The following is a 12,004-nucleotide window of genomic DNA, read 5'->3' as shown; positions in this document are numbered from 1 at the left end:
TGTGTAAATAGCTTGTTTGGGACATGTTTTATCTGGACATCCTAGTCTTCAAAAATGGCCCCTCAAAATAGATTTCTTGCTGAGCTAAAGAAAGACATCTTGCTAGGTCAAGACGCCTAGTAGATCATTTTTTGAAGAAAAAAAAAGATAAACGTCTTGAGGTTTCAAAAATGGCTATTTTTCTCCACTTGACTTAAGACATCCTATTGAAAGTACCGTATCCCTCCATGGGATTTGGGTGCACATTGTTATAGAATAGCACATAACAAGAAATGTGCCCAAATTTTTTCAGTGGCATTATCCAAGTTTTCTTGCATATGCTTCAAGCTGGTTTGGGGGACTAGCTCCTACCTTCCTACTACCTCATTTCGTACTATATAGCCCCATAAGACTAACCAGAAACTGCAATCTATTTGCATTCCCAAGCATTACTGGCTGTAAAAACAAAACCTTTCTGGATAGGACCTTAATGTACCAAGCATGTAAACAGCATGCTTGGCTAGACAACTTCATTAATGGAGCTAAACTGACCTATGACCCTTTTAGGAAAGCAATAAAAACTGCATTATTTTGATAGATTTATCACCTAAACAGTAACTACACTAAATGCTAAAACCAATTCTATTACTTCTAAGATGTCCACTCTTGAGTATAATGTTGAATTTTTAACCAACTGTACATTGTAACTCGCTGTATTTTAAGAATCTGCATATTGTAACTCACTGTCTGCATATTGTAATTCGCTGATTGTCCAGCTCTCTTCAATGTGAACCGTCTAGAAGTCACAAGACTATCGCGGTATAGAAGAATAAAGTTGTTATTATTATTATTATATACCAAGAATAGCAGCCTGAAAAATATTTTTAAGGTGTATTATTTCAAATATGACTTGGCTTACATCTTATTTTTCAGAAAGATGTGGAAAAGATTTTGGAGATTGTGTTCCAGGTAAAACGTCTTGTAAAAATTGTGATCTGGGCTTCACTGGTACTGTGAAAGCTGAATGTGATAGTGGAAAGCAGTGGAATGTTGTACAGGAAACCTGTGTATCTCAAGGTATAGGAAGGTTGCTTCAGGTAAGCATTTTGAATACAGTGGTATCTTGGTTTGTGAGCATAATTCGTTCCAGAAGCATGCTCGTAATCCAAAGTGTCAAGCAATTCTTTCAGAGTTGGCAATCACCAATGATTTCAAGCTGCTCATTTAATATCATAGGCAGTAAAAAAAAAAAAAAAAAAACTCCAAAAAATAATGCAAGTTTCAAAAAGGGACCAAAGCCCACCACTGTGCACAGGGTTTAATCGGAATGAGAAAACTCACAAAAATGAAAACAGTACTCAGCTTTAGGGTGTAAACAACTCCTTCTTCTCAGCGTCGACTCGTATTTATTTATTTTTTAGACAGCAAACTTCAAACATTAGCTCTTCGCAGCAACGCCTTGCTGGAGAAACCCTCTCATGTTGGCCTTAAGCCAGAAAAGGCCCTTGTTTCACCGATAACTGGCTGCATCAGGGGAAATTTTCAGACATCTGCTAATGCCATCTTCCCGTGCACACATGCAAATATATTCCATGCATAGGCAATATGGATGTCCTGAAAATCAGAGAACTAGCTATGGGGGTCCTAGCTTTGGGAGGTACTGGATCAGATACTCAGAATAGCATGAGATATTCACATCCAGTTCATCTCTTTTATTGTTGGAACACTTTATTGAATTTCAAACAGAAAAAAAATTATGACTTAAAGGGCTAGGCTCAGTAAATAGCGCTCAAAAATTGGCACAGAAAAAACTTGGCGCTGAATGCCATTCTATAATGGGCACTCAACGATGAGCATCTATTAAATAATAGCACTGATTTCAGCACTCAAATTTGAGTGCCAGGACTTACTCTTGCTGAAACCAGATGTTATTCCAGGCACCCAATCTGAGTACATATCTCTGGTATTCTATAACATTTCACACTAATTTTAGGAACACCTCTGATCCACCCATGTACTTCCCATAGCCATGCTCCCTTTTGAGTTGCACTCCATGGGATTTGAGTGCATATTGTTATAGAATAACATGAAGCAAGATGTGTGCGCCAATCCAAATTGGTGCCAATTACTGCTCATTAACACCCAATTATTGGCAGAAATTGGTTCATTAGCCAATTTAGTTGGGCATATACCGTGGATTGATGCCTAAAGTTGGGTGCCTTATATAGAGAGTCATGGGATAGGAGGTAATGTCCTATGATTGATTAAGAAATGGAGAAGGGTAAATAGTGAGGATCTGTTCTGGGACCACTATTTTTTAACATATTTATCAATGATCTAGAGCACAGGTGTCAAAGCCAGTCCTCGAGGGCCGCAATCCAGCCGGGTTTTCAGGATTTTCCCAATTAATATGCATGAGATCTATTAGCATACAGTGAAAGCAGTGCATGCAAATAGATCTCATGCATATTCATTGGGGAAATACTGAAAACCTGACTGGATTGCGGCCCTCAAGGACTGACTTTGACACCCCGGATCTAGAGACAGGAATAACTAGTGAGATATTTAATTTGATGATGACACAAAGTTATTCAAAGTTGTTAAATCGCAAGAGGAATGTGAAAAATTGCAAGAGGACCTTGTGAGACTGGAAGACTGGGCATCAAAATGGCAGACGATGTTTAATGTGAGCAAGGGCAAAGTGATGCATGTGGGAAAGAGGAATCCTAACTATAGCTATGTGATGCTGGGTTCTATGTTAGGAGTCACTATCCAGGAAAAGGATCTAGATGTCGTTGTTGAGAATACATTGAAACCCTCAATTTAATGTGCATTAGTGGCTAACAAAGCAAATAGAATGTTAGGAATTATCAGGAAATGAATGGAAAACAAAGATGAGCATGTTATAATGCTCTTGTGTTGCTCTGTGGTACAGCCGCACCTTGAATACTGTGTGCAATTCTGGTCGCTGTATCTCAAAAAAGATGTAGCAGAATTAGAACAGGTACAGAGATGGGTGATGAAAATGTTAAAAAATAACGGACAACTTCCCTATGAGGAAAGACTAAAGTGGCTAGAGCTCCTCAGCTTTGAGAAGAGATGGCTCAGGGGGAATATGACAGAGGTCTATAAAACAGTGGAAAGGGTAGATGTGAATTTCCAAAAATACTAGGACTAGGGGGCATGTGATGAAGCTACTAAGTAGTAGATTTAAAACAGCCCATAAGCCAATACATTTATGGCGGAAAGTATGAGCCCACCAAGACCCTACTATACTGCAACCATAAGGGCTATTGGCGTGGTAGACAGAAGGGTATAGTAGATTTTGGGGGAGTTTTCAAGAGATCAGCATACATTATTAAGAGGTTTTGGTGAGATGTATGTCTGGCACCCTTTATGTGAAGTTCACAGCAGTGCCCTCTAAGGTGCTCCACTGCTCTTTTGGCATATCTCTATGGCCAGTCCATTATAATGCTGGCCCTTCCCATGTCTAAATGGTGTCCATTTGGACGTTTTTAACTTGGATGTTTTTGTGGTCAAAAATGGTGATTAAAGTTAGAAGCTGGCAGTCTGGATGTTTTGGTGGCCAAGATATCCAAGTAAATGGTTTTCGGAAAAAAAAAAAAAATTTATTTGGACATCCTGTTTGAAAATGGATGGTTCTCCGCTTCCGAATTTGGACGTCTTGTGGGAAATGTCCAAATTTGGACTTAAGACGTCCTATCAAAAATGCCTCTCCATGTTTTCTGTGCTTTCTCAAACTGTTATTTGCATTTGATAAATGAAAATAGAAGTAATACTGTATATATGTTCGTGGTTTACTAACAAATTTGACCACTGTGCATTTCAGGATCTGTCCAGTGAACCAAAGAAAGATGTCCTTGACCTTATGCCGGAGTCTTTTGTTAATTCGGCTGCATCAGGATCTAATTTGTCACTCTATGCTGCATCAGGATCTGCTGCATCAGAATCTAGTTTGTCACTCTCTAATACTGTCCTCCAAACTGTAGATGCTTGTAGTGCTTTCTCAATTTCCTGTGCTGCAAGTATGGTAAAAGTGGAGCAAACCACAGCGGGAAACATTGCATCCATTGTGAACATATTGAATTTATTTTTAAGAGACTTTCCTGGTGATGTAACAAAAAACAAAATGAAGGTAATCTTTCTTTATGGTTACGAGATAATCTTTTTTATGTATTGATGCTGGATATATTACTCAGTGTTAATTCTCAGGCAAGTAGGAAGGGCAATTGAATGGATGCAGTAGGTGTATGTAGAAAAAGAAGGGTTACAATATGGCTTCAGACAAAGGAAGATGGATTGAGACATCTGGGTTTTACTTCTATTGCTTTCAATGGAAGTAAAACACAGATGTCTCAATCTGTCCTCCTTTTTCTGGAGCCATAAGGTAGCCCTAACAAAAAGTGACAATTATATAAAGGGAAAACACATACATACTTTCTCTTCTACAATCAGTGGAAAAAACATCCCAAAAAAAGCATAATAATGAAATCAAGGTGCTGAAAAATGGCAGATCCATATGGATTTATACTTATACACTCTGTTACAGAATTGTGCCTAAGTGTTTCCATGTGGATCTGAAAAGGGGCATAATGACGGGAAGGACAGGGGCATTCCCTTAAAATGCACACGGTTTTATAGAATTCGAGAGATTTAGCCCAACTTGTGCCAGGAGTTACACCTGGTTTCAGTTGGGTGTAAATCCTTGCAGATTCTGGCACTACACACTATTCTTTAAAGGGTGTCTGTCCTTTGTACCCTTTTATAGAACGCTGTTTAACATCAATTTTTTCAGAACTGGTTTTTTGATGCCCTATACTGAATTGCTTGTTCACTCTTTCCAAAAATACTAGGGGGCATGAAGCTACTAAGTAGTAGATTTAAAACAAATCGGAGAAAATATTTTTCCACACAATGTGTAATTAAATTCTGGAATTCTTTGCTGGAGAATGTTGTGAAATCATTTAGCTTAGCGGGGTTTAAAAGAGGCTTTGACAATTTCCTAAAAGAGAAGTCTATAAGCCATTACCTAGATGGTTTGGGGAAATCCACGGCTTATTCCTAGGATTAACAGCATAAAATCTGTTTTACTACTTGGGACCTGGGTTGGCCACTATTGGAAACAGAATACTGGGATTGATGGATCTTCAGTCTGTCCCAGTATGGCAACTCTTATGTATGTTCTTATATATTTGCAGGTAGAATTAAACATATGTATAGCTGCCAGGCACGTACTTCAATATTTTGGAAGACCTGGGCTTGATTTTCAATAGATGCAGCCATTATCTGGTATTAAGCATTGTCCCTTGCACTTAACTTAATATTTATATAAAGCAGAACTTTCCTAAAATAATGCTAGAGAAGACTGGGCATCCATATGACAGATTAAATTTAATGTGGACAAATGTAAAGTGATGCATATTTGGAAGAATAATCAAAATCATAATTACCCAATACTAGGGTTCATCTTAGGGGGGTCAGCACCCAAGAAAAAGATCTTGGTACCATTGTAGACAGTATGCTGAAATCGTCTGTGGTGGCTCAAAAAAGCAAACAGGTTGCTAGAAATTATCGTATTAGGAAAGGGATGGTAAATAAGGCCCAAAATATTATAATGCCCCTCTGCATTGCTCTATGGTGCGACCTCACCTTGAGTATTGTGTTCAGTTCTGCTCTCTGTATCTCTAAAAAGATATAGCGAATTGAGAAAAGGTTCAAAGAGGAGCAACCCAAAATTATAACGGTGATGGAAATACTCTCATATGAGTAAATTAGTGTTGTATCCTTGTTATTTCACTTTTAAAGATAATATATAGAAATAAAACAAAGCAAAGGAAATAAGGTGATACCTTTTTTATTGGACTAACTTAATGCATTGGTTGATTAGCTTTCGAAGGTAATCATCTTTTTTCAGATCAGAAATAAGCAAATGTTGACAAACAGAAGAATTATATAAGTGAAACCTAAAAGTATTCCAATGGCAGTCGCACAGGAAGAGGGGAGGGTAAGGTGAGAAACGGAGAGCCGGGTTAGTAAGAGACAAGGAGATATCTTAATTCTGCTACATCTTTTCCCCCCCCCCAAATATGGCTTAAACTTATGTGCATAACATGCAAAATCCTATATGTTACAAAATCCTATATGTACCTCTGGTATTTAGGTGCTTAACACTTAGAAACATAGAAACATGATAGCAGATAAAGGCCAAATGGCCCATCCAGTCTGCCCATCCGCAGTAACCATTATCTCTTCCTCTCTCTAAGAGATCCCACGTGCCTATCCCATGCTTTCTTGAATTCAGACACAGTCTCTGTCTCCACCACCTCCTCTGAGAGACCGTTCCATGCATTCACTACCCTTTCTGTAAAAAAGTACGTATTTCCTTAGATTACTCCTGAGCCTATCACCTCTCAACTTCATCCCATGCCCTCTCATTCCAGAGTTTCCTTTCAAATGAAAGATACTCAACTCATGCACATTTATGCTATGTAGTGTCCTGGGATGGATCCCGTCTAGTCCCATGGCTTTGTCCACCATCAGTTTTTCATATCTTTATTACATAGTAACATAGTAAATGACGGCAGATAAAGACATTACAATTTCATGATTGAATTGTCTTTTTCTTCTGGGTCACAAACCTAAGAATTCCACCCGGTGCTGCCCTTAGGCTCCAACTACTGGAGTTGCAATTGAAGCTTACTCCAGCCTATTCAAACCATCTCCTTTGTGGGATTCAGACTGTGAAAGTTTGCCCATTCATATTCTAGTTAAAGATCCTCTGTGTTCATCCACACTTTTTTGAATTCTATCATCGTTTTCCTCTCCACTACCTCCCTCAGAAGGGCATTCCAGGCATCCACCACCCTCTTTATGAAATATAATTTCCTAACGTTACTCCTAAGTCTACCATCCCTCAACCTCAAATTATGTCCTCTAGTTTAACCAGTTTCCTTTCTCTGGAAAGGATTTGGTCCAATACCTTTCAAATATTTAAATATATGTATCATATCAACAATATACTTCCTCTCCTCCGGAGTATACATTTTGAGGTCTCCAGTCTCTTCTCATACTTCTTTTGGCGCAGACCCCCTACCATTTTTGTCGCTTTCATCTGGGCCGCTTCAAGTCTTCTTATATCCTTGGCCAGATGCGACTTCAAAACTGAACATAATACTCCATGTAGGGCCTCACCAGTGGCCTGTACAGGGGCATCAACACCTCCTCTCTTCTGCTGGTTCTGCTTTTCTCTATACAACCTAGCATCCTTCTGGCTAAAGCCAGCACCTTGTCACACTGTTTTGTTGCCTTCAGATACTCAGACACTATCAATCAAAGGTCCCTCTCTCTGTCTATGCATATCAGCTTCTCGCCTCCCAGCACATACATTACCCCTCAGATTTCTACTCCCCAAATGCATCACCCTGCACTTCTTTGCATTGAATTTTAGTTGCCAGACAATGGACCATTATTCCAACTTTTGCAGTTCCTTTTTCATGTTTTCCACTTCCTCCGGGGTGTCCACTTTGTTACAAATCTTGGTGGTATCCGCAAAAAGGCAAACCTTGTCTCCTAATCCTTCGGCAATATCGCCCAAAAACATACGGGTGGATCTGCCATGCGTTAAAAATTTGATGTTTCGCTGAACTACAGCACAGCCAAATCTTCAGTGGTGTACAAATAAATATGTACAGTTGCCAGCCAATCGCAATCCTTCTCCAGGATTTTCTTCTGCGAACACAGAACAGAGCATATGCCCAGTAGCAGCCTTGGTTCTTCACAGCTGATTCTCCATCCGACTGATGACAGACAATGTGTTCAAACTGTAGAACCAGTGAGTGTTGATGAGTTATTGCCATGATCCTTTTTCTCCAGTAATATCTCTCTGTACATTGGTGGGTTTTGATCTTGTGTTATTTTTGGATTCACCAATTCACTGTTTGTGAAGTCCAGTTTTCTATATATTAGATGTTATGAATATAATATTCAAAACTATTTAAATAGGTAAATAGTTAATTACCCAAATGGAGAAGTAGCCTAGGGGTTAGAGCTTCTGCTTCAGCACCCTGAGGCTGTGGGTTTAACTCCAGCACTGCTTCTTGTGACCTTGGGCATGTCCCCTAACCCTCCATTGCCCCAGGTACCATAGTTAGATTGTGAGTCCACCGAGACAGACAGGAAAAATGTTTATGAGTACCTTAGTACTATTCAATGTAAACGGCTGTGGGTGAATCTCTTCATAAAGGTGGTTAACATATTCCCCCCCAAGCCCCCCCCCCCAAATAACCTAAATGAATTGGATGTCTGGAAACTGCCCTCATTCAATGTAGCTGAAAGCATGAGTGGGGGACCTCAAGGGCAGGATTCAGTAAGTGATGTCCAAAGTTAGGTGCTGGCAAGATCCGCACCAGTTTTTTAAAGGTTGCTTAGAGCTATTCTAGAATGGTGCTTAATGTGGATTTCCATGCCCCAGTTTGGCCACAAGGACTTGCGCCTGCTGAAAGCTGGTGCAAATGCTGGCACCTAACCAGTAACGTAGTAAGGGGGTATGGTCCGCCCTGGCTGCCATCTTGGTGGGGGCGCTGGCATCCACCCTCCACTCCGCCCCTGCTCCTTCCCACTCTTCCTCCGCCATGCGCCTTCACTACCCCCCCCCCACTGTACCTTTAGTTCATCACTGGTGTGAGCAGCAACGCCAACCTGCTGCTTACACCAGCACCAGCTCTCCCTCTGACGATACGAGACCTGTGCCTAAGAAGTGACATCGGAGGGAGAGCCGACGTGGACAGCAAGTTCGTGATGCTGCTCGTGCCGGGAAAGTTAGAGGTACGGGGAGGGGAAGGAGGCAGGGGAGGGGTGCCACCCACCCGGACACTTCTCACCTCACTACGCCACTGCACGCAACCAATGGCAGTTGGATGCGTGAATGACCCTATTCTATAACACTGTGACTACATTTTGGGAATGCCCTTGACTCACCCATATCCCTCCCCTAGCCTTGCCCTCTTCTGCGTTTCACGTGAGACAATTTAGGTGTGGAATGTAATGGAGGTTGAAATGTACAGCGTCAGCATCTATAAGACATACTTGGTTATTTTTATTGCATAGGATTTTTTTGGACCCCCAGTTCATTTACAAAAACTAGACAGCTGGCAATGTCATAGTGATATTGGGACTTTGAATCATCTGTTATGTTTTTGTCCATTGATACTTGGTTTCTGGAAGTTAATTTGGGGAGAAATTAATCTCATTCTTGAATCATCTATCCCCTTGTCATATGAGGCAATAATATGTGGTACGCTACTTCATGTTAAACCTACTTTAGATAAATATAAAAGTCGCCTTTTCCTGATCTTGACAGGAATAGAGGTTCATCTGATTACTCATAACTTGAAAGACAATGATAGGATTAGTTTTACTTTTTGGTGGGTAACTGTGTGTACTACGTATAAGTATGAAAGGATGATGGTGGAATGTCTGGGGACCAATAAGTCCTTTAATGATGTATGGAATCCATTGACTAATTTTATTGCATTATAATTAGGGTTATGTTGCTTGTTTTTGTTTTGTTTTTTCCATTAGATTCCTTACACATCCAGGGAGGGTGGGTGGGAAATGTATTTTGAGGAGTTAAATTATTTCATTATAATGTTGAATTCATATAATATGTATTACTGTTTTAATAATTAAGATAAGGGGAGAAAATGAGTGTTTAATGTAATAATTGTATAATTAATAGTGTGCTTTCATGTAGTTTGTATGATTTATCATTTTTATTGCACTATCAAAGTTTTAAATCAAAGATTTACAAAAAAAAACCCCAAACCAAACACGAATAGCGCGTAGGCAGATCCATGTGTAAGTCCTAATTAGTGCTAATGAAAATCAATAACTGATTAATGATTCATTAATTAAGTAGTTTGCATGTAGATTTAGGATCTGGGCTTCTATGCTTAGCCAACTTGAAGAGAGGCATTCCCAGGCATACGCTTGGAATAGGATTGAAAAATAATGTGCATGAATTGGCTTTTCATATCTAGGCGTGTTGCTTTACAGCAAAAATCTGCCCTTTAAAGAAAAAGAAGGTAGCAGGTCATAGAAACATGATGGCAAATAAAGGCCAAATGTCCCATCCAGTCTGCTGTAATCACACCTACAAAGACGCTATAGGTCGTTAAACACCAAAGTAGATGTGGCCAATGCCAGAAGTGGCTTTAGGCGACCTAAAGCGCCTATGTAGATGCAATTCACAAAAAGATACATACCGGAAATGTAGGCCCAGAAAACCCTGGCCTACATTTCCAGTACCTATCTTTCCTGTAGGCATGATTCTGAAACCGGCACCGATACGGTGATTGACACGAGATCATCAGCCGCTTTTAAGGTGACCGCCGATATCAGCGCCAGTTACAGAATGCATTCCCAAGTGCCCTTGTTGTACTTAGATAGGCTGTTTGACAGTTGCCTCCTTTAGGTTTAACCTAATTAGTATTTTTCTTTCTATTTCAGTATTACAGTGAAATAGCAAACCATATCCTCAATGAGTCTGCCGTTCATTACTGGTCATTAATTCCTAATAGCATTGGCAACAGTTCGGCCTTATTGCACTATGTGAATGAATTTGCAAACACTGTGAATGACAGCTCAATAAATGTAACAGAAGATTTTATTCACATGAAAGGATTTACAATTACCAAACAGATTAAAAATATAGATTTCAACTTCTCAATGTGGTCAAATTCTACAGAACTCACTGGCTCTGTATCAGTCCTGAAAGATGCCTTTGAGACGTTGCCAATTAATTTCCCCGTTGTTGCCATTGCTTATCCCACCATTGGAGAAATTCTGTCAAATCAATTGCAAAACATAAGCCTCAATGGATTTGTTATATCTATGGCTCTGAAGGCAAACAGCAGCAAACTTTCACTCACCTTCCAGAAGAAAACCAAATCAAAAGCCAATGCCCAATGTGTAGGCTGGGACATGGAAGAAAAAAACTGGAGGTCTGCACCATGCAGCATGTATAAAGAGTCTTATGATACGGCGACTTGCAGATGTGATCATTCCAAACGATTTACATCTTTTTCAATTCTGATGTCACCCATAACAATGGAAGATGAGGCACTGAACTACATTTCATTTGTAGGCATTGGTATCTCCATATGTAGCTTAATGTCTTCCCTCGCCATCGAGGGTCTACTCTGGGGTCATATAACAAAAACAGAGATCTCATACATGCGTCATCTTTCCATTGTGAATATAGCAATATCTCTTCTAATTGCTGATGCTTGGTTCTTTGTTGGAACTGTACTTTACCGACCAGATATCGTAGAATCAGATGCCTGTATAGCAGCTACATTTTTCATCCATTTGTTTTACCTTTCCCTATTTTTTTGGATGCTAGTTTTGGCACTCCTCATCAGTTATCGTGTGTTCATGGTTTATCATAATATCAGAAAGTCCTCTCTGATTTATATAGCATTTGCTATAGGCTATGGGTGTCCTCTGATCATATCAGCTATCACTGTGGTCGCAACAATTACACAGCCAAATAAACCATATGTGAGGGAAGATGGCTGCTGGCTCAACTGGACTGAAAGCAAAGCAATGCTGGCCTTCGTAATCCCTGCACTCCTGATCGTTGCTCTGAATTTTATCATCGTTTTGGCAGTTATAGTTGTGTTACTGAGACCGATGATTGGAGAAACTCCACGAACCACTGAAAGGAATATAATTGTGCAAGTCATCAGATGCATTGCAATCCTGACACCAATTTTAGGGCTGACTTGGGGATTTGGCATTGCAACGGTTATTGAAAACAGTTCCTTGGCATTCCATTACATATTTACAATACTCAATGCATTCCAAGTGAGTAAAGTTTTGACATTTTAATTCAAAATCTTATCGAGATAATTGTCATCAGAAGCCGCAGTATAATATGATTTTATGCTAGAAGAAATTGGTTACTTCATATTAGCTTTCAGTTGTCAATGTATGTTTGATAAAA

The 12,004-nt window shown here is 39.7% G+C and overlaps 1 protein-coding gene across 5 annotated transcripts in view; it reads left to right on the top strand.

Annotated features, from left to right (window-relative positions):
- Positions 1 to 12,004, top strand: part of LOC117357052 (adhesion G protein-coupled receptor F4-like) — a 79,888-nt gene that overhangs the window by 37,591 nt on the left and 30,293 nt on the right. For 4 of the 5 annotated variants that reach the window (XM_033937218.1, XM_033937217.1, XM_033937214.1 and 1 more), the window contains 3 exons: positions 913 to 1,076; positions 3,830 to 4,135; positions 10,507 to 11,865. In XM_033937218.1, the coding sequence (XP_033793109.1) occupies positions 913 to 1,076; positions 3,830 to 4,135; positions 10,507 to 11,865 (1,829 nt within the window). The remainder of the gene's footprint in view (positions 1 to 912; positions 1,077 to 3,829; positions 4,136 to 10,506; positions 11,866 to 12,004) is intronic. The other variant, XM_033937219.1, reaches the window with a different exon arrangement.

Source organism: Geotrypetes seraphini, chromosome 3 (assembly GCF_902459505.1).
Source record: "Geotrypetes seraphini chromosome 3, aGeoSer1.1, whole genome shotgun sequence".
Taxonomy (NCBI): Eukaryota; Metazoa; Chordata; class Amphibia; order Gymnophiona; family Dermophiidae; genus Geotrypetes; species Geotrypetes seraphini.
Note: the sequence above shows the minus strand (reverse complement) of the source record. Positions and strands in the feature narration are given on the sequence as shown.